At 42.0% G+C, this 27,837-nt stretch overlaps 3 protein-coding genes across 5 annotated transcripts; 1 reads left to right on the top strand and 2 right to left on the bottom strand.

Annotated features, from left to right (window-relative positions):
- Positions 1-345: 345 nt before the first annotated feature.
- Positions 346-4,724, bottom strand: tmub2 (transmembrane and ubiquitin-like domain containing 2). Its single transcript, XM_028599801.1, has 3 exons — positions 4,614-4,724; positions 2,263-2,942; positions 346-1,550 (listed from the first exon to the last, which is right to left on the bottom strand). The coding sequence occupies exons 2-3, from the start codon at positions 2,925-2,927 to the stop codon at positions 1,157-1,159; spliced, it is 1,059 nt and encodes a 352-aa protein (XP_028455602.1). The 5' UTR covers positions 2,928-2,942; positions 4,614-4,724; the 3' UTR covers positions 346-1,156.
- Positions 4,725-7,752: 3,028 nt separating this feature from the next.
- On the bottom strand, positions 7,753-12,011 carry asb16 (ankyrin repeat and SOCS box containing 16). 3 transcript variants are annotated; one of them, XM_028599992.1, is made up of 7 exons: positions 11,841-12,011; positions 11,314-11,677; positions 10,532-10,799; positions 9,208-9,616; positions 8,953-9,036; positions 8,066-8,176; positions 7,753-7,984 (listed from the first exon to the last, which is right to left on the bottom strand). In XM_028599992.1, the coding sequence occupies exons 2-7, from the start codon at positions 11,648-11,650 to the stop codon at positions 7,799-7,801; spliced, it is 1,395 nt and encodes a 464-aa protein (XP_028455793.1). In that variant the 5' UTR covers positions 11,651-11,677; positions 11,841-12,011; the 3' UTR covers positions 7,753-7,798. The 3 variants fall into 3 exon arrangements, with proteins under 3 accessions (XP_028455793.1, XP_028455794.1, XP_028455795.1); XM_028599993.1 differs by having other exon boundaries at positions 11,314-11,655; XM_028599994.1 differs by lacking the exon at positions 8,953-9,036 and having other exon boundaries at positions 11,314-12,011.
- A 621-nt stretch (positions 12,012-12,632) lies between these two features.
- hrob (homologous recombination factor with OB-fold) lies at positions 12,633-26,970 on the top strand. Its single transcript, XM_028599754.1, has 10 exons — positions 12,633-13,185; positions 13,364-13,414; positions 13,600-14,574; positions 14,879-14,962; positions 17,264-17,398; positions 18,910-19,018; positions 22,229-22,314; positions 22,447-22,569; positions 22,700-22,928; positions 26,425-26,970. The coding sequence occupies exons 1-10, from the start codon at positions 13,174-13,176 to the stop codon at positions 26,478-26,480; spliced, it is 1,860 nt and encodes a 619-aa protein (XP_028455555.1). The 5' UTR covers positions 12,633-13,173; the 3' UTR covers positions 26,481-26,970.
- The last annotated feature ends 867 nt before the right edge of the window (positions 26,971-27,837 follow it).

Genomic DNA, 27,837 nt, shown 5'->3' with positions numbered 1-27,837 from the left:
TCAGTAGAGTCTTGTGATGTGCACTAAAGTTAAATGACCTGTTATTGAGATACTTTGGTAGGTGTGATTTAGATTTTTGAGCCACATTTTTGTGGATGAAGCTAACAGCTGATGTTCTCTTGTGGATCTTTGTGTGTACGTGTGGAGCACGAGGGCAATGACAAAGAAGGCAATGTGAGTTTCCAATATTTTTTCATGCACAAATCTGTGCATGTGTGAATGACTGTTGTATGTGATCATAATGTGATTATGTTCTTCACTACCATGCATACTGGTGTTTGTATATAAATAAACACAAAACATAACCAGAGACTCCCTTCTTTAGACTACAAACAGATGCTGAAACAGGTTGGTTTGAAATGCTTTAATTTGAGACATCACTGAAGCCAGAGCAGTCCAGCATAATCAGGAGGGTTCCATGTCACCCTTCCAAATCTTTAAGTGCCAGATGCAGGTTCATCTGATTCATTCTATCATTTTATTTACAGAAAATACACAATATATTTACAATATCTTCTCAAAAAATGTCTATTTTCATGTCTAGTGATTATTTAAATTAGCCTATTTCTACATAGCAACAGTATTTGAGCAACAAAAATATCGGAACATTTTAGCCTAGCGCTGGGGCAGCTGTACAAGTCCATTTATTTGCTTATTTCATTCAAAAATAACGGCGGTTGAACTGGCACACAGCACGTTGAGTGGTTCCAAAAGGTTTTAAATTATTGCATCTATCTGTTAATTATAATTTTTTTTAACACACAAATGGTGGCCTAAAAAACAAAGACAAACAAGAAAGCATTAGCAACAATAAAAGAGCGCATAAAGCTAGAGTGTTTGAACATGGTGTGAACCACTAAGTCATGTTTGGGGAGGAGCCAAAGTATGGTCTGGTTTCAGCTGAACTTCACTTGCAGCAGATTATTATTTATTCCATGTATACTGTACAATCACTTTTATCTTGTTACATGCACAAACAGCCTTACCTAGCCACCCACACACACACACACACTCTGCAGGCATCCAATCAGCTGTGGCATCTGCACCAAGCCCCGTTTTGAGTAGTCCATCTCTCCAGGCGCCGCCCACTGCTGTAGTTATTTTTATTTTACCACACAACATTCAGCTGTAAGCGTGTTCCTCCGCTCTACCTTTTTCAGCGGCTGTGCATCCCAAATATCAGAAAGCTGAAGAACACAGTGACTCCCACAAGGGAGATGGTCGCAGGGGTGGTGAAGAACTGCCTGTAGTTGATGCGGAAGTACCACACCACGGCCAGTATCACCACAAACACGGGCACCACCAGGCTGCTGGTGCTGATGGCCACACCAGCAGCCCTGAATCCTCCAGAGACCCCAGAGCCGACTCCTGCTCCGGGCCCAGACTGAGCCCCTTCCTCTGGAGGGGCCTCGTGCAGGGCCTGGGAGATGTGGCAGTGGATCACGCTGTTGTGTGTGATGTTTAGGGATAACAGAGTCTTCTTGGGATCCTGCAGCAACTGGCCTTGGTAGATAAGTTTTATTTGATTCTCCCGACCTGAGAAGTATTTACTGGGGAAGAGATCGAGGGAGACAAGAAAGAAGAGAATAATGAACGGTCATTATGGCATTTTGGAATATGCGCTTATTTGCTTTCTGGCAGGGAGTTAGATGAGAAGATCAATACAATCCTTGTGTGTTTACGATAAATGTGTAGCTACAGCCAGCAGTCGCTTAGCTTAGCTTAGCTTAGCATAGCATAAAGACTGGAAGCAGGGGGGGGAACAGCTAGCCAGGCTCTGTCCAAAAGGTAACAGAAATGTGTAAGCGGATTTTGTTACCTCTAAATTCACATTAATTAATTCTCATTAACAGGCGATGTCCAAACGTGTGAAAAGGACGAGAGCTTATGTGCTTGACTATTTCTTGGACTTCATGGAGTCTCTGCTGGTTGCCTGGCAACCGCACAGTGACAACAAGACTCGATGCCAAGAAATAGTTACCATACATAACCTCTCATAAAACCACAACATGTCGTTTTTACACTTATCACGTGTTAATTAGCAGAGCCGGGCAAGCCGTTTCCCCTTGTTCAGTCTTTATGCTAAGCTAAGCTAACTGACTGCTGACTGTAGCTTTAAATTTACCGTACAGACATGCATGTTGCATCTTCTCAGCTAGCTCTCTGCAAGAAGCAAATAAGCGCATATTTCCCAAACTGTAAAACTATTCCTTTCACAATCTATGCTTGAAGTCTGTAGGTGGATGTTCGGGGTTGTTTTACCTTTTCAGTACTCCTACTGTGTCCTCTGGTTCTACAACAGCTACCTCCTCCGTGTCATTTAAATACTTCAGACGGACAGAGATGGAAGCGGCAGTAGTAGTAGTAGTAGTAGAAGAAGAAGAAGAAGAAGAAGAAGTGGTGGTGGTGGTGGTGATGGGGCAGATGGTGCTGGACAACACTGGGATATGCTTTATAATCTTTTTATCTTCCTCCTCTAGCTCTTCCTCCTCCTCATCATCATCATCATCCTCCTCCTCCTCCTCATCTGACGTATGCACTCTTCCAGCCTGTGGTTGTTTGCTCTGTATGTCCAGCAGGAGATCGGTCCGAACCCCCTCAGCTCCCTCCCCAGTCTCCTCCCCCTCTCCCCTCTCAGTCCCAGGCTCGCCGTCATCCGGCTTGTTCTCCTGAGAAGGCGGAGGAGCCTGCTGCTCCGGAGTGTCGGCGCTAGAAGAGCCTCCGCTGTAGCTGTCGTGACCTCCCAGTCCTATCAGAGAGGCATGGGCGCCCACAGTGAGGATGGTGCCCAGTATGTGGTCCCCCCGGTCGGCCACGTGGGTTGAAAGCCAAGCGAAGACGAAGGCCAGGACCAGGAGAAACACACCGCCTGCTGCCGTGACCTCATCCTCCATCCCATCCAGCATGGTCAGTGCACACACTGCCATCTCTGTCCTCCAAACCTGAAGAAAAGACACAACAGGTTTATGTGTATAGCCTCATGTCTAACTGCGTGTCAATCACTGCTCATGCACACGCATTCATTCTCACGCATTCATTCTCCCTTGTGGGGGGAGGGGCTTAGGAGACCGTTTTCGGCTTTAGCAGAAGGGGGGGGACTGAGAAGTTGTTGATGTTCAAATTTTTTGGCTAAGTCCTGGATCTTCACAATCCTACCTATGGCACATTTAAACAAAATCTTAAAGGCTTTCCAAGTGTAGTCCAACACTTACCATTCTCTCATAGGAACATCTAAACAAACTCAATTTGATTTTACACTTTCCATATAAGTAACTCAATGGAAATGAGTTATTTTCACAAATAACTTGTCTAGTTATTTAAACTACAACTTTACTAAAAACACAGAAGGGTTGAAAGATATAATGCTGTATACTCATTACGTCAACCAATGGACATTTTGCATTACCGTTTATTATCCCTTTATTATCTATATTTGCATTGGGCCATTAGCAGGACTGCTTTATGGCAATATTGGATTTACAGGATTTTTACGTGTGACAAAGTACCTTTTTAATTCACTGGATTCTGGTTATTTCTTATCTGTAAACAGTTACTCTAATTACTTTTACTATACCATGCTATTATAGTAGGGCTGCAACTAATTATTAATTTCACTATCGAATAATCTGCCAATTATCTTTTAAATGAATCTATAGGCTAAATTGTCAGAATACAGTAAAGGAAAGGCCCAAGGTGACCTGTTTTGTCCAACCATCACAATAAACTCAAAAGCTATTATTTATTTACCATCACACAAGATGAAGAAAAGCAGCAAATCCCCACAACTAAAAAGCTGAAAATAGGATATTTTATACTTATATATATCTTATATATCCATACCTCCCACCCACGGCGTAGCTAGCCTATATGATGACAGAAGAAAACGTCCTGTTCCTGATTGTTGTAATAAATTGGTTACAGAGTGAAACCACCATACTCTTTAAAAAGCTCTGACTTTGCAGCGATGATACAGCTGTATTCTTTGAGTGAAGTGAGCCCCTGCGCATCCGGACAAAGCTACTTCACACAATACACATTACTCGTGTTAGTATACGTAGAAACAGATTATAAAGACATATGTCATAGCTCTGTAGCTACATATATGTTATACGCAGGGTTGCTGGCAGATGAATAATCTTTTAACGAGGTGTTACCAAAAGACATTAGCGTTATTTAGGGTGAAAATTACTCAACGTATAAATCCGCAGCAGCTATGGGGGCTGGTCATCAGCTGTTTGTTGTAGCTGTGAAGCTATGTCTATAAAACCCAGCTGTTCAAAGACGTGTCAACAGGGATGTGTTAAGCCACGTTAGTCATTACACTCGACATTTAGCTAGCTATACAAACCGTTATGTGACCTAGCTAATCTTCTAAGTTGCTGACTTGTCATGTTGTAACTGTTATGTTAGGTTATGTTGCTAGCTAGTTAGCGGGGTAAGTTAGCTTGCAAGCTAGCCTACCTTGCTAGCTAAAAAGAAAAAAAAAAACGACCTTCGGCTGTTTACGACTCTCGCCGCTCTGTTTTGTTTTTGTCGTGACTGTTTTCAAACTGAACACAGAGGTCGTGTGGACGTCTGTGCGTCTTTGTTGTATTGATATTAAACGATCTTACCGGCCAGCTGTATAAATCAGAGCATGTTTGAAGTCGAGGCTCGATGCTAGTTAGCAGCTGCTCCTTAAATACCACATAATAAACACAGAGGCTACGGGACGAGACGGCGTGACGTCATCGCCGGCCAGTTGGAAGCGCTTGTTTTGGAGACGGGTCACGCCTGTTGCTCCTCCTGATCATAATAACTATATAATATATAATAATGTATGACATTTGCTATGCTGGTAATTTAGGGATCTAAGTATTCACAGTGGTGAAATGTAACTTAGTACATTTACTCAAGTACTGTACTTAAATACAAGTTCAAGGTACTTTCTACTTCTACTCCACTTCATTTCAGAGGGAAATATTGTACTTTTTAGTCATTTATTTGACAGCTTTAGTTACTTTTCAATTTAAGATGTTTGCAATCAAAGCACAGGGAGAGCGTATAAAAGAAAAAATAATTGGCAACTACTTTGATAATTGATAAGATACAGACATAATATAAGGTGTAGTAGTGTAGTAATATAGTATAACATAATATAAAGTATAGCACAGAAATATAACATAGTATATGCAGTATAGTACAGCAGTAATAGCACAGAATTAAATAGAATATCAAATACAATATGGTGTCATGTAGTATGCTGTAGTATAATATAGTACCTATATAACAAGAGATCGATAAATGGAGATAAAAATGGCTTAATCAATAATGAAAAATATCAATAATTAGTTGTAGTCCTATACAAAACAGTTGAAATTGAGTTCCAGCTCAACCAACTACAACCGTGACATCCTGTTTTAATGTTACTGCATGAGTGATAATAATCTTATGATATAATATTTAATAGTATAACAGTCACAGGGGACATTTTTCAGCATGGAGTACTTTTCTTGTAATATTTAAGCACATTTTCATGATTGTACTTAAAACTTTTACTAAAGTAACATTTGCAATGCAGAACTTTTACATGTAACAGTATAAACTGACTATTTTCACAGTGGTATTAGTATTTTTCCTAAAGGATCTGAATACTTTCTCCACCACTGCCTATTCAGGACAATAGAACAAACGTTTCCATCTGCACATAGCGTGCAACATTATATCCAAGATACATACTGTACATGAAGTATTTCATTTATCTTTAATTACATTTTAAACAAAGGCTGAAAAAGTAATTATAAACAAAAGTCTTGCATTCACTTAAGTAAATAAAGTAGCATTATTTGCACACTGATCTCTTTGTGTATATTCTGGCCAGTTTTTATGGAAATTGCAAAAATAACAGAAGCATATTACAGCCACAATATTACTACTACTGTTAGTACTAGTGGTGCATATTTCTCATATGGTATTCCATCTGTGTATATTGTGTTCAAAGAAGCTATGCATGTAAATACTGTAGGCTTATTTTTGCATGCAACAGGAATGTCATTAAGTTTAATATGCAAGCACTTTGTTGCTGACATTAGTGTTAAAACAATAGTACCAACCAACCAATACAATATAAAGAAATTAAAAGTTAATAAATAATACTCCAACACGAGGTAAAGTTGTGTTTATTTGTATTTTCTTACAGAAAGACCATCTGAAAGTGTTTCAAGTTGACAAAGAAAGTGTTAGTTTGAAAAAAAAGTAACTGAAACAGGTTATTGTAATCTAATAAAAACTTGTTTTCAAATATATTTGAAAACATGTAGTGTCATGCATATATAGGGCTGCAACAACGAATCGATAAAATCGATAAAATTCGATTACTAAAAAAATTGGCAACGAATTTAATTATCGATTCGTTGTGTCGCGCAACTATTAGGCCACCTAGTCGCGGAGATTAAAAAAAAAATTGAGTTGAGCTGAGCAGCGCGGAGCGAAAGAAAAGAAAAAAGAGCAGAGCGGAGAGACCGGAGAGACCCGTAACGTTGTTCTGAAACAATCGGCGGAGGCAAAGAAATCCGTACGACCCAAGTCATCCAAGGTGTGGGAGCATTTCACACTAAATAAATCAAAAACGTGTTAATTGCAAGATAAGCAAAAGCGACACGGCATGGCACGGGCGCACCACGGTGATGATTCAGCACCTAAAACGTAAACATGTTGGAGTCCTTGATGAGGAGGAAGGGTAAAGTCACTACACTATCCTACTTCTGTTCCGTTCTGAAGTGAGGAACGTACCGTCCCTCCAGTAGCTCTTCTGGTGCTGCTGTTTACTCGTTATCCAGCTGACTAGCATGACAAGCTAGCGTTAGCTCGGTAATAACAGTAATAAAGCAGGGGTGGTATAGTTTGCAAGAATAAAGACACCGTTTTATTCACTCGCCTTTTTTGGCCCATTCATTTTTCAATCTGTTATGTATATATTATGTGCTTTGTCCCATATCAGTTATTGTTGACAAATATAATAGTGTGGGGTGTATAAACGAATTTAACTTGCACTTACTACAATGAGGGTAATAATTTAATGAATAAGTGTGTGTGTGTGTGTGTCTGTCTGTCTGTCTGTCTGTCTTTCTGTCTGTCTTGTCTGTATCTGCTATTTGGGTTAGTTACCTTTACACAACTATTAACTAAAACAATAAGTATGCATGTATTGAGTTGATGTAAATTAATGCTTTTTTTTATCCGATTCATCGATTAATTGAAAAAATAATCGACAGATTAATCGATTATTAAAATAATCTTTATTTGCAGCCCTATATATATATATATATATATATATATATATATATATATATATATATATATATATATATATATATATATATATATATATATACATATATATACATATATATATATATATATATATATATATATATATATATATATATATATATATATATATATATATATATATATATATATATATATATATATATATATATATATATATATATATATATATATATATATATATATATATATATATATATATACATATATATATATATATATATATATATATATATATATATATATATATATATATATATATATATATATATATATATATATATATATATATATATATATATATATATATATATATATATATATATATATATATATACATATATATATACATTTACACATATACATATATATATATATATATATATATATATATATATATATACATACATACATACATACACACATACACACACACACACACACACACACACACACACACAATATGAAGTTACTGGAGCGTCCCGTCCTTACACAGCAGCAGGTAATCCCTCACAGAGCTGGGAATGTCCAGTTCACGGACTGCTGCGAAACATCGGCCTCTGAGGCGCAGGCGTAAAGCACATCGGCAGAGATGCTGCAGAGAGCGAGGCTGGCCGCTCCGCTGACGCACCAGGTCAAAGAACGGCCGGTGCTCCTGAGGCAGTGAAGGGACAAACAAAACCACTTTAGAGTAGTAGTAAACGAGACGAGAAGAGGTGATTTAAACGCTGCTCACCTCATATAGCTCGGTGGACAGAGAGTCCATCCACTCACAGGGAGGGATGGATGTGTACGAGTTCAGCATCACCTCCAGAGTGGCAGGAGAGAGGACACACTGCTTCAACTTCTGTGCAGAGCAAAGAAATCATCACACTATTGTGGTATTGGACTCTTTACTTTATTTCTAAGTAATGACAACAAAACTGTCGGTGCGTCCACATGATACACCGCCCCCACCCCTCCTCCACGCAGTTACTAGTAGCCAAGGAGGACACGGAGGATTAAAAAAACATGATGGACTCTTCAGAAGAGGTAATTATCTTCTCTTGAGTTTCTGCGCGGTAAAGTCGCCGGACGACACAATCTTCTGAACATATCCATACTGAGAAATACAGAGAGAGTTGTGTGGAGCTGATGGTCTTAATTAGCTTTGTAGCAGCTCATTTGGCAATGGCTTGAATGTAATGGACCTTTATTAATGTCAAAAAGTTACTAAAGCTTTAATAGTAATGGATTCTGTTGTCTTCATTGATATACTTCAAAAACATAATATTTCTTAATTAAGTTTATGATGATATTTCTAGTTTGGATAGGAGACTTGGACTGGGTATTGTTTGATCTCCCACCCCTGTTCCCTGTTGGAACATTTCTTGTTAATAAGAGTATTATTATAATAATTATATAATAATAATAATGTGGTAATTGTCTCAGTTGTTGAATTTGGCTCCTGTTTTGACTGGTTGCTACAGCCTGTGGCTTCAGAGATGTTCTTATTTCCCTTCAATTTGGGGAGTTTAGCCATTTCTGTAACCATTTACTCACCTGTCGACCAGGTGTGCATTAGAAAACGGCTCATTTGACATGTATCAGTATCACATTCTCTCAGTGTAGTTGGTTTTTAACCTTTGGTGAAACAGGCTGAGCTCCATGGTTGAGAAGTGACCGTGCTACAGCTTCCGGTTGCTGGCCTGGGTAATCTTCAACCACCTTAAATAAGCAAAAAGTGTTAATCCTACTGCTTAAAAAGTTATAATTAATATATATATATATATATATATATATACTGGATTAATCGTATTCTAAACTTCACATCTTTGCAGTTTCACATAACTGTTAACTAACACTAACCCTGATATCCACCCAGCCCTCATGAGCTACCTGTAACAGACAGTCCATTGGTGTGTATCCTGCACAGTTGGTAACATCTGCCTTGGCTCCATGCTGCAGGAGGACGTCCACAATTCGGTGGCTGCAGTTTGCACAGGCATTGTGCAGAGGGGTGTGCTGCTTCCTGCCTGCAGTTCTGGGATCAGCTCCTGCATCCAGCAGCTTTTGAATCACACGTAAATAGCGGCCGGCCTCAGAGGGCCTCTCGGCACCGGAGCATGCAGCGTTCAGAGGGGTCTCCCCCTCTTGATTTGTGGCTGACACATCTGCTCCGTGTCTGAGGAAGAGCTCCACGTGCTCCTCCAGGCCTCGCCGGGCGGCCACGTGCAGAGGTGTGAGCCTCGACTCCCTCATCCTCACACTGACCTCTGCACCTCCGTCTATCAGCAACTCAGCACACCTGGAACAAAAGGCTCAGATTTGCAAAAAAACATCCAGTCTTCTCTCTTTAACAATAGTTAAAGTTTTCTTGGAAGAAAGAAGATTACAAATCTTTTGGTTCTCAAAGAGATTTAAAGGACCCATGGCATGGAAATTTGACTTCATGAGTTTTTTTTACATTAATATGCATTCCCCCAGCCTGCCTATGGTCCCCCAGTAGCTAGAAATGGCGATAGGTGTAAACCGAGCCCTGGGTATCCTGCTCTGCCTTTGAGAAAATGAAAGCTCTGATGGGCCGATCTGGAATCTTGCTCCTTATGAGATCATAAGGAGCAAGGTTACCTCCCCTTTCTCTGCTTTGCCCGCCCAGAGAATTTGGCCAACCCATGAGAGAGAGAGACATCGTGGCTTTCAAGATAAAAGTGGCAATTGGTCAAGGCCACACCCCCACCTTCCACCTTGCCCCCCCTCTCTCCTCCTCAATAGCTACAGACACAGAAATGGCACATACTAAGGAAAGCTCATTGTGGGACTGGCTCTAGTGGCTGTAATTCTGCACCAAGGCTGAATTTCGGGAAAGAGACTTCAGATACAGTATTAGGGGACCACTAAGATCTATATAAAAGTTTCCAAAGAGCACCATGTCATGGGACCTTTAAATGTTCTTACAGTCTGCATGAGCCATTTGTCTTATTTTAAGAAAATTAGGTTTTTAAATTAGACTCTTATTACAATAGGAGGAAATGACTCAAAAAACAAAAACATTTGCACAGTAAGAGAAGATGAACATAAAACTCAACTTCAGTTAACCTGGACTGGGCCTAACAGAGATTATTGATATGAATGTATAGTAGACCTACAAGATAAGATATACTTTATTGTCCCCGAAGGGAAATACAAACGGTTAGTCGTCAGCTCCTCTAACAACACTCACTGCAATGACTGGGCGGAGGTGCAGAGGTGAAGAGGAGCGCTGCCGTCTGCCGCCAGCAGGTCAGGATCTGCTCCGTGAGAGAGCAGCAGCTGGACACAAGCCGCGTGGCCGCCCATACAGGCGTCATGGAGGGCCGTGTTACCTCCGGGATCGTCGTTTACCTCAGCCCCACGGAACAGCAGCTCCTCCACACATCCTGTGTGTCCTCTGCTGGCAGCCAGACGTAATGCTGAAGTCTGCTTCACCTTGGAGCTCAGCGTCCACATGCCTGACAGAGGAAGAGGAAGCCTGTTCAGTGTTAACAGCATTTATGTGAGATTATATACTGTTACCAATCAGATAGCTTTATTTATTCCCAAAGGGCAATTCAGTTTCTACGGTCCACTGAAACATAGGCATCAGTGACAGAGAGAGCACATTAAAAAAGGCCTATGGGAAAGTGCGAGATCCAGAATTATAGGCTGCAACTAGAAAATATTTGAAATAAAGACGATAAAGATAAAGAAAGACGAAATAGAATAATAAAATTGAGTGTATTGCACATAAGCAATTACAATCCAGCAATTTTAAACACACAACCAATCAATATGAGGTTTGTGCAAAATACATTACATTCAGGACAGCTACTCCGTATTCAGCAGCTTAATTGCAGAGGGAATAAACAATTTGGAGTAATGGTTAGTCTTTCTGGGAGGTGGCGGATAGCGCCGCTTGGAAGGCATTAGTGTAAACTCACTGGACTAAATATGATCATTAGATTATAAGAGGTCTTGAACTTGTACCCATCTCTGGAGCCCACAGCATCTCCTCATGCACCGTCTCCATCAGGGCGTTGACCATCGCAGGGTCCTTCAGCACCGCATACACTCCTTTCATGTCCCCCCACATGAAGGTGTTGTGCACGGCCGTGTCTCTACACCGGACCTGGGGTGGAGGGGCCCGGACCTCCTGGAACCGTTGCTGCCTGGGAGGAGGCCTGGGGGCCCGGGGCAGCGGGGCCCTTGTCATGGCTCTCCTATGAGCCAACGCTTGCCGAGCATCCTCCCACTCCTGAAGCTCCTGCTCCAGTCTCAGGGAGCGGAGTGAGGAAGAAGTGAACGGAAATGTGTCCTTTGACATGGCACCTTAAAGTGAGCCCACCGGAAACTTTGACAAGTAGTACAAAAGAAAGCGAGTTCAAAAGTAGATTTTTTATGCCATGATCCTGTAAGTTCAAACATTAAACTCCTCAAAAAGCAACAGGGTCTTGCCTCTGAAGCACTGTGCAGTTACATTTCAGAGGAAATGTTAGCCTGCAGCTTTTACTCACCCTTCACTGGAACTGTTGTGAGGCACAGGGGTCCAAGCAGAGGTCAAATAAAAACTTTCAGAATTTAAATCACAATTTAAGTCTTGCTTCCCTTTTATGTCAAATATTACAACTCAAAATGAAATGCCCTTCCTTAGTGGACACAGTCAGAAGCTTGTTGCTCAAAAAAACTTCAGCACTACTGTAGTTATTAATAGAGCAGAATGCAAGCTGATACTTGTATTACCTTAAATGGCCACCAGATAGCAGTATTGATCCGGTATTTATATCCCCCCTTCCGTCATTTTAACAAAAGAACCAAGAAATGTCAATTTAGACAGCATCTCAATCCAGCTATATTGCAGGCACTGTGGTATTGTCAGTTGTCAAGTGAAGATCACAACTTTTAAAATGTATTGTGGCTATTACACGGTTTGGTTTTCTTCATAAGTGTGTGTGGGTAACCATAGGCCTACCTGACATAACATGAGCCATTTACAGCTTCCATCTGATTTAAAGGCACAGTGAGGACAAAGCATTGTGAGATCATCCTTAATGTCATGTATTTCTTGTAGAAATTTGGAATTTGGACATTCAGTGTGACATGGTAATATAAAAATAATATTAACTAATTCATGTTTGGGAAATGATTCAGCCCTAACATTACTGGTACATTGTTTTAGGATAATCTGTCCTTCTGAATGTAAAACTAATAGGATTTTGATTTGCTGCAGTGGCCCAGTAAAATAACACCCAGAAGATGTAAAGGAACTGATATCATTGCTTGGCCGTGGCATCTATTATAGGGGTGTCACGGGTGTCATGGGTGTGCTGGAGGGAGTCCACTCACAAGTGGCACAAGTGTGGATTTAGTTTGTTAGTTTTGTTTTTTTCACAGGTAGACTATTTCTAGTGCTCCAACAGTTTTTGTTTAGATGTCTGTCCTCCCCTTTCCCTTTCTTTTAGAGATTAAGTTTATGTTTTAGAAATAGTTTTAATTTAACACAGGAATTGAGGAATAACGCAGTGAAATCGATGTACTTTAGCTAAAAAGAAAAGAAAAACGAAGATACTTGGGAGTAGGAGTGAATTGTCACGCTATGTTTTAACACTCTTTGTAAAACATATCTACGTCATTACGTCGTGTTTGAACGTGGCGGCGCGGTACCTAGCAGCAGCTCAGCCCCACGGTTTTCATTTAGCTCGCTGGTTAGCAGCGTTGCGTTGTTAAATTAAGAGCTATGGGAGCCAAACAACAACAACAAATATGTATACGCAGTGATTGAATGGCATCCAATGTCTCAGTAAGTTTGGTGTGCAAACTGGGCAAATACAGCTTTCATTGCGATATCTCATGACTGCGATGGTAAGTGAACCAATCCAGCAAACAAATTAAAAACAATCTGAGCTAACTAAGCTATGCTACCAAGGCGTTTATTGCACATAGGTAACACACTTGTTTCAACCATTAATTCGCATTTGGACGTTTATTGCTGCACATGACGTGGAGACATTTAATCATCGGTTGTTAACCTCCGTTACAGACCTGCAGATTAACTGGCCTGTTCAGCATTGGCGAGGACTTTGATGATGAGGTGATTCCCAGGCAGACACACCTGATCTTACTTAACTGTTACTCAAGGCTGCTCACATTCTGTAACATAATGATCCTCCTTCTGTTCCCCCACTCTGTGTGTGTGTGTGTGTGTGTGTGTGTGTGTGTGTGTGTGTGTGTGTGTGTGCGTGTGCGTGTGCGTGTGTGTGTGCGTGTGTTTCCCAGGACCTGCTCGGGACAGACTGGGCTGTCCGCTCAGCGTCTGGACCAGCCGATGTGGCAGCTGCTGTGTCATCCTGCACGCTGCGGGCTTCCTCTGTTGCTCACAGAGAGCCGGAGAAAAACTGCCTTCAGCAAACTGGAGAGAGATCAGCCGCCCCGTGTAATGGCACAGCATCAAGGAGCAGCACGCACACTGCTGCTGGACAAACTGTTGCTCTGGGTTTGAGGCAGCCCTCCTCCTCCACTCAGCCCCGCCCTCCCACACTGAATAACTCTCAGCCTCATTTGGCCTCGCAACAGAGTCACGGCAACGCCGGGGGGCCGCAGAAGCCCAGCGTGGCTCAGGATGACTTTGATGATTGGGACGTTGACCTGGCAGACCTGGATGAGTTTGACGGCCATATGGGGCAGCCTCGTGCTCCAACCCCACCTGCGCCCGCGGTCAATCCTGCATTTTCTGCCAAAACGCTGCGCCCCCCGACCTGTGGAGCAAGTCAGACACAACCTAATCGGACCCTGAGAGACTTGAGCACTGCACGCCAGGCTTCTGGCTCATCTATTCATGACCTACCTCCTCGGAGCTCCTCCACTCCTGTTCTGCGATCCCTGAATCCCCGTCCTGCTTGCCTGCCAGCCCCTCCACAGAGTCCTCGTGTTTTCCCTGGCCTTACTGCCCCTTCTCCTGCCCCCAGCCCCATTTCCAGGACACTAAACAGGCCTCAGAGACAGTGGGCATCTCCTGTACCCTCCCCTCAGGCCCGCGTCCTTTTTGAGACGGTCTCCCCAGCGTCCTCTTCCTCCCCCTCCCCCTGTGTGAGCTCTCTGAGCCCTTATCCCCTTCACACGCCGGTCCTCACCAACCGCCTGGTCCAGCTGGTATCAGCCTCCAATAAGCTTCCTAAGAAGAGGCCTCGCTCTGAGCCTCACCAGCTCAGGACCCGGCGCTTCCCCGGCCCCGCTGGATTCCTACCACAGCAGGTTAGTTTCATCGAGCGCCGGCGCTCCCCCCTCTGCCATGTACAGTTCCTGTTTGTGTCTGCCTGGTTGCAGTGCGTTGATGATGCCTCCTTTTTTGAAATGAAAAGCACCAGAGCTGTGAAATCATGTGATCTCAACCTCATGGTTAAAAACTACGCTGCAGCTCTGTGGTTTTTGCCACCTAAGCTTTAATGGAAATTAATCGGTTTCTATTGTTTTTCCACCATGGTGCCATGTGATAATTTAATTCTCTCTCTCTCTCTCTCTCTCTCTCTCTCTCTCTCTCTCTCTCTCTCTCTCTCAGCCGCAGGGCCAGAGCCTGGACGACATCGTGGTTTCTGTTCCTCAGACTCCTGCTCACGGTGCTGTGGCCCGGTCGCCAAGCCAGGTAATGAAAGCACAGACAGATGCACGGAAGCTATCGTTGAGCTATCATTTTTTTGGTTGCGCCAGCTAGCCAGACTTTCTTATGTCTCCCAAGCAGGTGTAATTTAGAGTCATCATTAAAGGTCCCATGACATGGTGTTCTTTGGATGCTTTTATATAGACCTTAGTGGTCCCCTAATACTGTATCTGAAGTCTCTTTCCCGAAATTCAGCCTTGGTGCAGAATTACAGCCACTAGAGCCAGTCCCACAATGAGCTTTCCTTAGTCTGTGCCATTTCTGTGTCTATAGCAATTGAGGAGGAGAGAGGGGGGGCAAGGTGGAGGGTGGGGTGTGGCCTGGACCAACTGCCACTTTGCTCGTTTGAAAGCCATGATGTCTCTTTCTCATGGGTGGGCCAAATTCTCTGGGCGGGCAAAGCAGAGAAAGGGGAGGTAACCTTGCTCCTCCAGATCGGCCATCTGGCAGAGCAGGATACCCAGGGCTCGGTTTACACCTATCACCATTTCGAGCCACTGGGGGACCATAGGCAGGCTGGGGGAACTCATATTAATGTTAAACAAACCTCATAAAGTGCCATGGGACCTTTTTAAAGTAACAATTGATTATTTTCTTGACGATTCTATAAATTGTTTTGATCTATAAAATGTGAGAATGAGAGTAGTAGAATATTGCCTGTCACAATTTCCCAAAGCTTGAGTTAATATTCAAATGTCTTGTTTTCCCCGATCAACAGTCCAAAACCCAAATGTTTAGTTTAATATTATAGAAGACAAAGAAAACCAGCAAATATCCACACTGGTGGAACTGGAACTGGTGAATTATTGTTTATGTACTTTAAAAATGATTAATCCATTATCAAAATAGTTATAGAATAATGTTCTGTTAATTGACCAATTCTTTCAGCTAATGTAAATGAGTCGACATTTCCACACGCTTCTCCTCCTAATGCCTGCGGCTGGTCATATCGACACTGAACTACACTCAGTGTTGCCTTCAGGTCCTCCTAGGAAGTTCCTCCTTTCAAGTTTGAAAATATCATTTTTTATGTTTGTCTCTGAAACAAAAGAGAGATTTGTTTTTATCAACGGTAAACAAGTGCTCATGAAGAACGGAGGAGTAGCAGCGGCATGATGGCCCTCCCCTCTGCCTCTCCCCCAATGCATGCTGGGATAGCTTCCGCCTCTGTGCAACACAGAACAGAATAAGTGAGCGTAGAAACTAGATGAATTTGCTTTCACAGAATTGATGTTTTTATCAAGTTATTGCATCAAGAGAAACAACAAATGTCCAAACAAAGTCAGACCAAATCAAAGATAAAGGCACATTTGTATGTGGAGCAGAGGAGCAATAACTAATCATTTTCTTGTCTGCAGCTCACAATACTTTCATTGTTTCCAACATGACTTTTGTTGTCGTGCCGACAGCAGCTCATAAAAACAAAAAATGTGAGGGTTTCACTATTTAGTAATTACAACATGCTTTGATATTTCTGACGTGACTTGACGTTTAATTTTAATTAAATTTTTCTCTTTTTGGACGTTGTACCTTCAAAACCAGACATTTAAGTGGTCCAGGCGGCAGTGTGAAATGAAGTTTCACACAATCTGATTGACCATCTGAGCACTGTAAAGAGGCAGAGAGGATAAAAAGCAGATATATATTTTTAAGCCAGGTGTGCACAGTAACTGTTAGTCTTTGTGAGTGTATAAACAGTTTGGCTCGATTCAGACTGATCTCATGAAGTGGCGTATGTATGACACGCCAATTCGTATGCCATTATTGGCGTGTTATCAAGACGCATGCTCGCTTTTTAGCGTGTTTATCAACGCCGTTTGGACTCCATTGACTTTGCAATTGTGTGTGTGAACTGACGCCGTAGCGAGTAGTATGAAAGGCCGAAAATCTGCGTAGGGAGGTTGGTCGGGGTGGAGGATGGGTAAAACACAGGACTTTCACTCAGGAGACCGGGGATCCCACGTGTGACGTTTCTTTAATGTCCCGCATGTGATGTTTCCTTTCCACGTTTGTTTTTTTCCTAAACACAGCCGTAGCCTCGCGATAACACGTAGCCTCGCGATAACACGTAGCCTCGCGATAACACGTAGTCTCGCGATAACACGTAGCCTCGCGATAACACGCCATGTGGCTTTAGAAAGTGTATGTTTATGCTGTGACGTTGCGGACTGCCGTCCGCTGTATGCAGTGTAGACATACACGCAGATGGCTCAAAATGCGTACAGATAACGAAAGTGGCGTGTATGTTTACGCAAAGTCATGATGTCATGTTGCTCGATTTCAAAGGGCTCCAGCTCACAGACTGAAGAAGACGAGTTCAGCGGCGGTGCCTGGGCAGCGATGAAGGCAGAGATGGGATTGGATGAGAGGAACCCCTCATGCTTCCTGCACTCCTACAGCGTGGTCATGGTGCTCCGAAAGGTGATTACCTGTTACCAGTGCACATGTTTTTGTTGTTCCCTTACACACGTAAACGTCAATGCAAAAGTCTTCCTTAAAGGAACACGCCGACTTGTTGGGAATTTAGCTTATTCACCGTAACCCCCAGAGTAAGACAAGTCGATACATACCCTTCTCATCTCCGTGCGTGCTGTAACGCTGTCTGACGGTTCCAGCATTAGCTTAGCCCAGCACAGATCCTGCAGGTAAATGGTTCCAACTAGCCTACTGCTCCGAATTGTGACAAAAGTGACAAAATAACGGCAACATTTTTCTATTTACATGTTGTGATTTGTATAGTCACAGCGTGTACAAAAAACAACGAAACATGAGACACAGCCATCTTCTAATAGTAAACAAACTGGGAACTTGCTGCAGGCTTGCTGCGAGCATATCACTCCGCCCAAGTACTATATTCTTCCGCCTGAGAATATAGTTCCCGGTTTGTTTTTTGTACACGCTGTGACTCTATAAATCACAACATGTAAATAGGAACATGTTAGTGTTATTTTGTCACTTATTCGGAGCAGTAGGATTGCTGGAACCATTCACCTGCATGTTCTGTGCTGGCCTGATGCCGCTGGAGCCGTCAGACAGCGTTACAGCACGCACGGAGATGAGAAGGTTTTGTATCGACTTGTCTAACTCTGGGGGTTACGGTCAATAAGCTAAATTCCCAATAAGTCGGCGTGTTCCTTTAAAAACCATTTCCCATTTCAGTCCAGTTCAAGTATTTGCGATACGTTTTTATTTAGGTCAAGCAAGTTTTTTTAAATTTATTTATCCTCCATCATAACAGACTGTGTGGCGCTGCTGGAGGTCTATTGGCCTAATCAGGACAAATGGAGGAGCCGTACCAGAGGAGTTTTGCAATTATAAACAGTACAATCACTCATCAATCACTTTAATGAAGAGTCTGCTGTTATTCTGCTTTCCCCGGGTTCTGTCCTCTGTGGAATAACTCGCCAGTATTGCGTCGTTGAGTGCGCTTAAACGTGTTGGTTTCTGTTGGAGGTGGTTAGGGTGATGGGTGATGTGTGATGTGTCAACTTTTCAGCTCTTCTGAGTTTGCCGGTATGAGTTAGTTTGAAGAAAAACTGCTTTAAATGTTCGATATTTCTTTTTCAGGTTATGTAAGTGGTTGCGTATACATTTTCAGACACTCAGTTAATTGATTGATCAGCTGTTACAGCTTTTACAGCTCTTAAAATGTTTACACGCTACTTCTTCTCAAATAATTCTGCATTAGTGTTGAGTGAAAGTTACTATCTAGAAGCAGTAATTGCAGGTGCATTTTTTAAACTTGCTTCCCAGTCACTAACTGTGCACTGCCAGCTTGTAATTTAGTTTGCAAACGCAGAGGGTTGTTACCTCATTCGACGATTGATAGTGACTTAATAGGCATTTATCTCAATGAACATTTTCAAAAGAATTTCTTCAGCATTGCGTCATTTGATTCACGCTGACATGTTTTTTTTCCCTCGTCGTTGTAGGCTGCACTGAAACAGCTGGCGAGAAACAAAGTGCCCAACATGGCTGTGCTCCTGAAGAGCATCATCCACACACACGCCGATGCCAAGGTTGTGTTTAAAGACCCAACAGGTAGTGGACACACACAAACACACACACACACACACACACACACGGCAGCATGGTGGCCCAATGGTTAGCACTGTGGCCTCACAATCCAGGTCGTTCCTGTGTGGCGTTTGTATGTTCTCCCCATGTTTGCGTGGTTTTCCTTCGGGTGCTCTGGTTTCCACTACCATCAAAAAAATATTGTACTAGGTTCTCCCATAGACTGCATATTAATGGACAGAGCATGTGTGACGTCACCCATTGGTTTGTGGACATATGCTATCCGCCGTTGAGTTTGCCGTTATGGACGCAGCCATCCTGGTTGCGGATGTGACGATTTGAGACGAGAGGGAGGAGCTGCTTACACTCTACGTTACACATTTTTACTGGCAATCATATCATAGCCACGCCCTAAAACACCCCCTGCTTTATCGCCAATTTTTAAAATCAACGAGACCATAATTTAAAAAAATGAACATCCTTCTGTGTTGCAGAAGACTTAAAACTAGCGATTGAGACCATAAACTCATTATGAAAATGTATACTGAGGTAATAAATCAAATGAAAAGTGGGTCACTTTCTCAGAGACTTCTACAGAAACCGACCTCTATTTGCAACCGCACGTGTCGCCCCCTGATGGAATTCAGATAGAATGCAGGTTCAAGGCACTTCCGCATTTGCAGCACTTCGCTGCACCGGATGCGTTGTCCATTAATATTAACAGTCTATGGGCCCTATTTTAACGAACTGAAACGCAAGTATCAAACGTGAAACGCAAGTAGCTTTGTGGGTGGATCTCGGGCGCTGTTGCTATTATACCGGCGGGATAAATGACTCTTGCGCCCGATGCTAATCTAAAATGGGTTGGTCTGAAGTAGCTAGGTGTGGTTTGGGCGTAATGTGCAATAAAGCAATCAGAGCGGCTGCCTCTTGGGTGCATCTCCTCAAGTCTGGAGAGGATTGCTGCAGCCATGGAGCGTGGGCCTCCAATCGCACCACCTGCTCCTGTTGCCTCCTGACCGATCCAAACACCTGGAGCGCATTTTCAGTAATATTTCTCTTTTGTTATTTTGTACGGTTTGCAAAAATGGGAACTGCTGCGTCCGTTTAGATGAGAGAAGCAAAGTGTATGCACGTTGTGCACACACTACATTATGGCCAAGCATGCGCCCCTAAAATAGCATCTGAATAACGCGCTACAGACTTTAGACTAGCGCCACTGACTTTAGACCAGGTTTTTCCTTGTCAGTGGCGGAATTGTTTTCTGAAACGGAGGGAAAAGTCCGCTGTGCATCGGGTGCAAAAAAGTAATGATACATGCGTCGGTGTACAAAGGCAATTGCGCTGAGTGAAAGATAGGGCCCTATGGGTCCTCAAGTCGGTGCCCTGGATCAAGGCACTGGCTCAGATCTGGAGTTGGTCCCCGGGCGCTGTAAATGGCTGCCCACTGCTCCCTTGAGGGATGGGTTAAATGCAGAGAATGAATTTCGCTATGTGTATGTGACAATAAAGTACCTTTTTATATACACACACACACACACACACACACACACACACACACACTGGCACATTATAGCCGTGTATCAATTTGCAATACAGAAGAGAGTTGGTTGCCATTTGCTCTCTGAGCACTCGCCTGATTGAGCTCCACATGGTACAAGAGCAGAGTTCAACTGCAGGAACACACTTGATTACACACACATGTATACGTGCATATGTAGTACACACACACACACACTCCTCTGTTCTGCCCCGACAGCAGGAAGCCTCTTTCTTCTTTCCTTTACCTTTTTTCCTTCTCCTGCTCCGCCATGAGCTGTCAAGCTTTTTTGTCTGATCCTCCTCTTGAGCTTAGCCGGTTGCCGTGGCCGCCAGAGAGTGGCCACCCAGGGTGTTCTGATTAAACACTTAGGAGTGGATGTCGTACTCCACGCAGGACTCAAGTGCTTATTAGTGATGCAACGGCAGTAGATGGGCAGTGATTAGCAGTGGGTGGGTTTGAAGTGCCTGTGACACCACGAGGGAGCGTTCTGTCAGTGATGTGCATCCCACCTGCTGGAAGGTTTCCAGCTTTTGTCTCCAGCAGGCAGTTATCTCCAAATCTGCTGTCAGCCTGTCATGACTAGCCTATATAGTGTTGAAAATGTAGCCCATTAATCAATCGGCAGGACAATTAAATCACCAAATTGAATGGCTAAAAGGTTTACTAAGTGATGTTAATCCAATACACTTTTCGTCAAATTCAGCGAAATGTCTCCTCACAGTCCCCTAGCTCTCTATTTTCTGTGCGTGCTAGTGTTTTTCTCACTCGCTTTGGTACATTTCTCAGATCACTATTGACATTCTCAAAACGGCTTGTTGCAATGGATCATGTGTTTTTTTTTATTTTGTTGTTTTTTTTTTCTGTTGAATTGTCCTAATTGTCCTGTAGCCACCGTGTACATCACGAAATACATAAAGAGTAAAATGTTTTATATTGACAACATGACTAAGCTTTTTGACAAAACTAAACATCTTCTTAGTAAACAATAAGTCAACAGACAAATCAGACAGCCATAGATGTGTGAATCTGGGGGGCGGAGCTTCTGAAGGGGGAGGGGTGTATTTGTTTGGCAAGTTCAATTATCAACAATCTTTGCGAAAGCATTCCTTACTGCACCTTTTAAGTCATTTCTATCAAGCAAAAAATGTTGCTTCCTTCCTGTTGACAGGTTGGGTCAAATTCTGGATGGAGTTGGGTATTTTCTGAAATGTTAGAGTAAAAAAATAAATGGAAAGAAATGTTGTGATTTATTGATAATGAAAATGATTCTTAGTTGCAGCCAAATAAACACACACACCCTCTGATGTGGCTGCGTCGATTTTTATCCTTATTTTTTTTTAGGAGTTGTAGGGTGATGTTTTGCAGTGCTAAATCTGTGGAGTATTCTTTTAAAAGGAAAGTCTAGACCTTCCAACAAGATTACCGGGATGCATTGTATGTGTCAAATGTTGTCTAGAATTAAAGAGGATGAAGGTGTTAATTTGCTGCTTAAATATAGCATCTTTAATAGGATTTCATTTTGCAGATCAATGCATGTTTAATTTATTGCTATTGTGTTTCTCCCCTACAAACCAATATGCGAGTTGTGTAGTAAGTGGAGAGTAAGGACATCTTGGACGTAACCATTTCTTGTTTCTAAATGATTCTGTGGGATTGTCTCATAGTTCTGTTGTTCATCTATGTGACTGAAGGGGAGATTCAGGGAACAGTGCACCGGCGTCTCCTGGAGGACCGAGTGGAGGAGCTGAAGGTGGGAGCTGTACTCCTGCTCAAACAAGTGAGACTCCCCGCTTCCCTTTCTTCAAACTTTAATGATGGGAACTGCACTTCAGTATTTTAGCGTAACCTGAATATATATATATATATATAGTGGCCACAAACCCATGTATGGCTCGCTCTCTGTGGACAGGTTGGTGTTTTTTCCCCCTCCCATCGTAACCATTACCTGAACGTGACGCCCAACAACCTGCTGAGGATCTACGCCCCCGATGGAGTCAGCCTGTCCTCCGCTCAGCTCCCCCCGCTCGTCCTGGTGAGCACCGCGACCGGCGGCCTAAAAAACAAGAATAGCACAGTTCAACAAATGTGAAATGTGTCATCCAGAAAAGCCCCGTGGACCTGTCAGCTGTCCCCTCAAAACATTGTCTCTTTATGCTATCCAGGAGCCGATGTTGCGGCCACCCGCTCGGCTGCCCTCCGCCCTCCTCCGGGAGCCCGTGTCCCAGATGCAGCTGATGTTTGACGAGGAGGATGATGAGGGACTGGAGGGGGGCAAATGCTCAGAGGGAGGCGGAGACCCTAAAGCCCCAGGAGACGCTAGAGGAGCCTCCAGCAGAGGCCCCAGAGAGCCTTCTGGGAACACCGCAGCACAGGACTCAGGCTGGGATGCAGGTGGGGCCTCTAATATGTAATAACACTCGTAATGAGAGAGAGAGATTAATTCTAGTCACTCTAATATGTAATAACACTCGTAATGAGAGAGAAAGATTAATTCTAGTCACTCTAATATGTAATAACACTTGTAATGAGAGAGAGAGAGATTAATTCCAGTCACTCTAATATGTAATAATACTTGTAATGAGAGAGATTAATTCTAGTTACTCTAATATGTAATACTTGTAATGAGAGAGATTAATTCTGGTCACTCTAATATGTAATAACACTCATAATGAGAGAGATTAATTCTAGTCACTTTAATATGTAATAACACTTGTAATGAGAGAGAGAGATTAATTCTAGTCACTCTAATATGTAATAATACTTGTAATGAGAGAGATTAATTCTAGTTACTCTAATATGTAATAATACTTGTAATGAGAGAGATTAATTCTAGTCACTCTCTAATATGTAATAATACTTGTAATGAGAGAGAGAGATTAATTCTAGTCCCTCTCTAATATGTAATAATACTTGTAATGAGAGAGAGCGAGAGACTACTTCTAGTCACTCTAATATGTAATAACACTTGTAATGGGAGAGAGAGAGACTAATTCTAGGCACACTCTAATATATAATAACACTTGTAATGAGAGAGAGAGAGCGAGATTAATTCTTATCCCTCTCTAATATGTAATAACACTTGTAATGAGAGACAGAGAGAGATTAATTCTAGTCACATCCCGGTGTTGCCAGCTGTCAGACTCCAGTAAAATTAAGTTTTTGCTGAATAGAACAGCACCACATTCTGGTAATGTTTTGACACATTAACATTTGACTCGCTGACCCAAACCCAGTCTGCAGCAAAACCTGCTTGATTGCATTGTTCTGCACTAAAACGGCAACTAACCAAAGGTTTCAGTTTGATTCATTTTCTTTTTTCTTTTTATTATTCAGACAGTAAAATGGCAAAAACCTAGATGCACATGATGCTTCACGATACAAGGTAGCAGAGGCTGAAATTGTATTATAAAATGAAATGACTGGTCTGATCAGCCGCCAGCTCCTATTCATCTCGTAATTATATGAAAGGTGGGAGACGAGCCAAGTTCGGCATGTGAAATTGCTCCAGGCAACCTTAATGTCTGTCCATCAGTCAAAGACTCGTCCAGAGTCAAATATTCCAGACACTTTTACTAAATGGATTGTCATGAAAAGCAATCAACGTCCCCAAAAGATGAATACCAATGACTTTGATCCATCAACAGATCAGAAATTCCACTCAGAAGTATCAGAAAGAATAAGAAACGACTATAGATATCGAGGAGGGGGAATTTTCTTTTTAATATAAGCTTGTGTGTGTAGTTTCTGTCGCCCCCATGAGGAATTACTAAGTAATGACAACAAAACTGTTGGCGTGTCCACATGATAAAAGCCTTCTGTGACCGCGCACAGCCCCCACCCCTCCTCCACATAGTTGCTAGTAGCCACGGAAGATTTAAAAAAAAACATGATGGACTCTTCAGAAGAGGTCATTATCTTTTGATAATCGAGTTTCTGCACGTGAAAGTCTACGGACGACACAATCTTCTGAACATAGCCATACTGAGAAATACAGAGAGAGACTCCTACTCCCTATTGCACGTTCTGCCAACCTGAACAAACTGGAACTTTCCTGCACATGGTCTGGGAGTGTGAACAGGTGCATGAGTTTTGGAATAAAACAACATCAATAATATCTGATGTGATATGATGTTGAATTCCTACTGAACAGATTGTTTTGTTACTTAATGATGACTCTAAATTACACCTACTTGGGAGACAGAACAAAAAATTAGCTAGCCGGATCAACTGCGACCAAGAAAATGATAGCTCCGTGCTGGCTTCTCCCCCCATCTACTATAGACCTGTGGAAAACCGCAGCAGCACAGGTATCAGTCCTAATGACCTCAGCATCACAAGAAGTAGAGGAGAACGACTCGGGAAGGTGTGATCTCGGTTTGTTTGTTTTTTGTTTTCCTCGAGACCGTGGGGGGTGGGAGAGGGTTGTTGTTCTTGTTCAGTTGCATTTGTCTGTTCTGAATATTTAGCGGATAGTCTTCAATAGCTTTGTAGCAACTCATTTGGCAATGGCTTTAAATGTAACGGACGTTCAGTAATATCAAAAAGTTACGCACTAAAGCTTTTAAGTAAAAAAAAAAAAAAAAAGACTACTAAACTACTACATTAATATAGGACACTATCATGCTAAAAGACAGTGAGTCAGGCTGATGAAAGTTAAGCCAAAGTGTGGAGCTAAGCTTGACAGCTTTGGCTCAGGACCTCGTTGCCATTGGGGTGTGTGGATGGATAACTGAGAGGTAAAATGGTAAAAAGTGCTATACAGTATAAATGCAGTCCATTACTGTGCAGAGGATAAACCGTTTTGATTTAGGTAGCAATGTGGCCTTTCCTCTGGCGCCACCCTCCGACTAAATCTTACTTTTTTACTAGCAAAGTCAAAAAAAGGTTTTTCATCCATCCAGCGGTTTTGTTTTTTTTGGTGTGTAAGGACCATTACATCCTTTTTTTTAGACCGAAAGCCTGACTGTAGACTTTTTAAAACTAAAATGAAATGTGTATTTTTTTTTTTCACTTTATAAATTGACCCAGACCACATTTAGGTAACATGATCGTCTTAATGTTTTGTTAAGCACTCCTGTTTTCTGTGCTCTCTGGACGGACTGTCTGGACAGCTCTTGTAATTACAACTCTGTTGCAGTTGATGGTGATTTTCAGAGCCGATCACTTGTCTAAGAGACTGAGCATTGTTTAGATAAACACACTGAACGTTACCTTTTTGATTCTATCTATACACAGCAACAACATGTGTCCAAGCTCAACCACAAAGTTCATTTCCAGGCAGGGGGGGCTCTCTATGCTTATTTCCTGTCTAGATCTGTACTGTCTGCGGTCTAATAAAGGCAAAAATGACCATACAGTCTTGAAAAAAAATTAGGTTTACATATTTACTTGAGCTGAACGATTTGGGGAAAAAATTTAATTGTGTATTTCCTGCCAGATACTGCAATTACGATTCAATTTGCAATTATTTATTTTAGCTACAGTACATACTGCGCCATCTACGCACATGTTAAATAAAGTAATAAAAAATAAATGAAAAATCCACTGAAAATAGGACATTGCTGTAAACAATCCAGCATTTATCTTATGAAAATACAATATAATAATGAAAAGAGGAATACAAAATTCTTAAATCAAATGTTAGAAGCAAACATTTAACTAAATATTTAAGGTTCGATTAATCGTGGTCTTCACGAGTAGCTAATCTCATTCTTTCAAATCGCGAATTTGAATTGAAAACGATTAATCGCTCAGCCCTAATATTTACATGGAAACGATCTTTTTTTTTCAACACCAATTCCAGGCAGGTAATGATTTCTCCGTTTTCTACCATGTGAATTACACATTATTGCATGTTGTTACCTCTCTCTGCGTGTCTGATCTGCAGATGATGACCTGGACGAGCTCCTGGGAGAGTTACCCGAGGACACCTACAGCCTTTGACGTTACGTCAGCAAATATTCTGTACAGACTGTCCCCGCTGACTGGAGTTATTTTAACGACCGTAACCATGTCGTCCTTTGTTTTCTCTACATCACCTCTTTGAAATCTTAATTGTGTGACACTGAAGAACCTATGTATATGTTGTAAAGACTTGTTTTTTTTTTCTCCTCTTCATTTCCTCAACTGTGTTTGATATCCAGTTCATAAATCCCACAGAGGAGTTCATTTGTTGTTACTGTGTCATTTCTATGCATCACTGAAGCGTCACTCGAAGCCAACACATGCTCATTAATTAATTATAAAAGCTCCAAAAATCAGCTCTGTTTGATTCCTGCTTCATGTCTCACGTTCTCTTAAAGGATATAATCAGTCTGAGATTGTCTGCGTTTGTATTAGGATGCAACCCCCCCCGCCGCCGCTCACTTTACTTTCATTGTAAGCCATTGTTGCACTTCACTTCAGTGACTTTGAAATAAACAACTAATCTACACAGCATTGATTTGTTAATCATGCCAAATGAAAGCGAGGTTTTCGTCCTTGCCCTCCATTTTCAGTTGTGTGTGTTTCTCCGAGCTTGAGAGTGAAGTAGATGCCATGTGACCCTGCTTGTTTACCATGCATTAAGAGGTGTATCGGAGTTTTTTTTTTTTTTTTTTCAAGCAGGGATTGCAGGGAGGTAGTCTCAGGGTCCCATGAGGATTCCTTGACCAAAAAAAGGGTTTACCCAGCCCTGCCTGAGGAGATCCAGAGCATCAGGGTGGAGTCGCACTGTGACTAACAGGCTTTTAGGGAGGCTTTCCTGACAGGATCCACACTCCTTCGCTACCCATCCTCACTGTAAAAGATTCAGGTTAATCCTCGGCCTCTTTGTCATTTGGTGTATAACGCAGCTGCTTAAATTGCCTGGTTTATATTGAAAAGAGAGAGAATGGGGATGAGGAAATAGGGTGCATTTTCAGTCATTCCAAAATGTTTGTTTGCGCTTAGTTGTTTGGCTGAAATAAGTAGTTTACAATACAGTCTAAGTATTTGGACAGTGACACATTTTCTGCTGTTTTTGCTCTGTGATAAATGTTAGAGCTCAAATACTGTATGTTGATTTTGTGGTTGAAGTGCTGACTTTCAGTTCAAGGTAAATGGTGTTTACATCCATCATATGGGCTGAACAGTGTTGGAATCAAGCCTATAGAATCAAGTTTATAAAAAGGGGCAACTTGTTTCTCACTCACCCCTAGTGGTATCTTAGCCTGGAAATCCAGACCCAAATCCGAAAGATTAAGGGTCTGGCATTGAGTAATGAAAATGGCCCAACTCGAGGGGCAGCACCAAGCATGCATTTGAAAATCTCACTGCATGC

The sequence above is a fragment of the Perca flavescens genome, chromosome 15 (genome assembly GCF_004354835.1).
Source record: "Perca flavescens isolate YP-PL-M2 chromosome 15, PFLA_1.0, whole genome shotgun sequence".
In the NCBI taxonomy this organism is placed as follows: Eukaryota; Metazoa; Chordata; class Actinopteri; order Perciformes; family Percidae; genus Perca; species Perca flavescens.
This window is presented reverse-complemented; position numbering and strand designations above follow the sequence as displayed.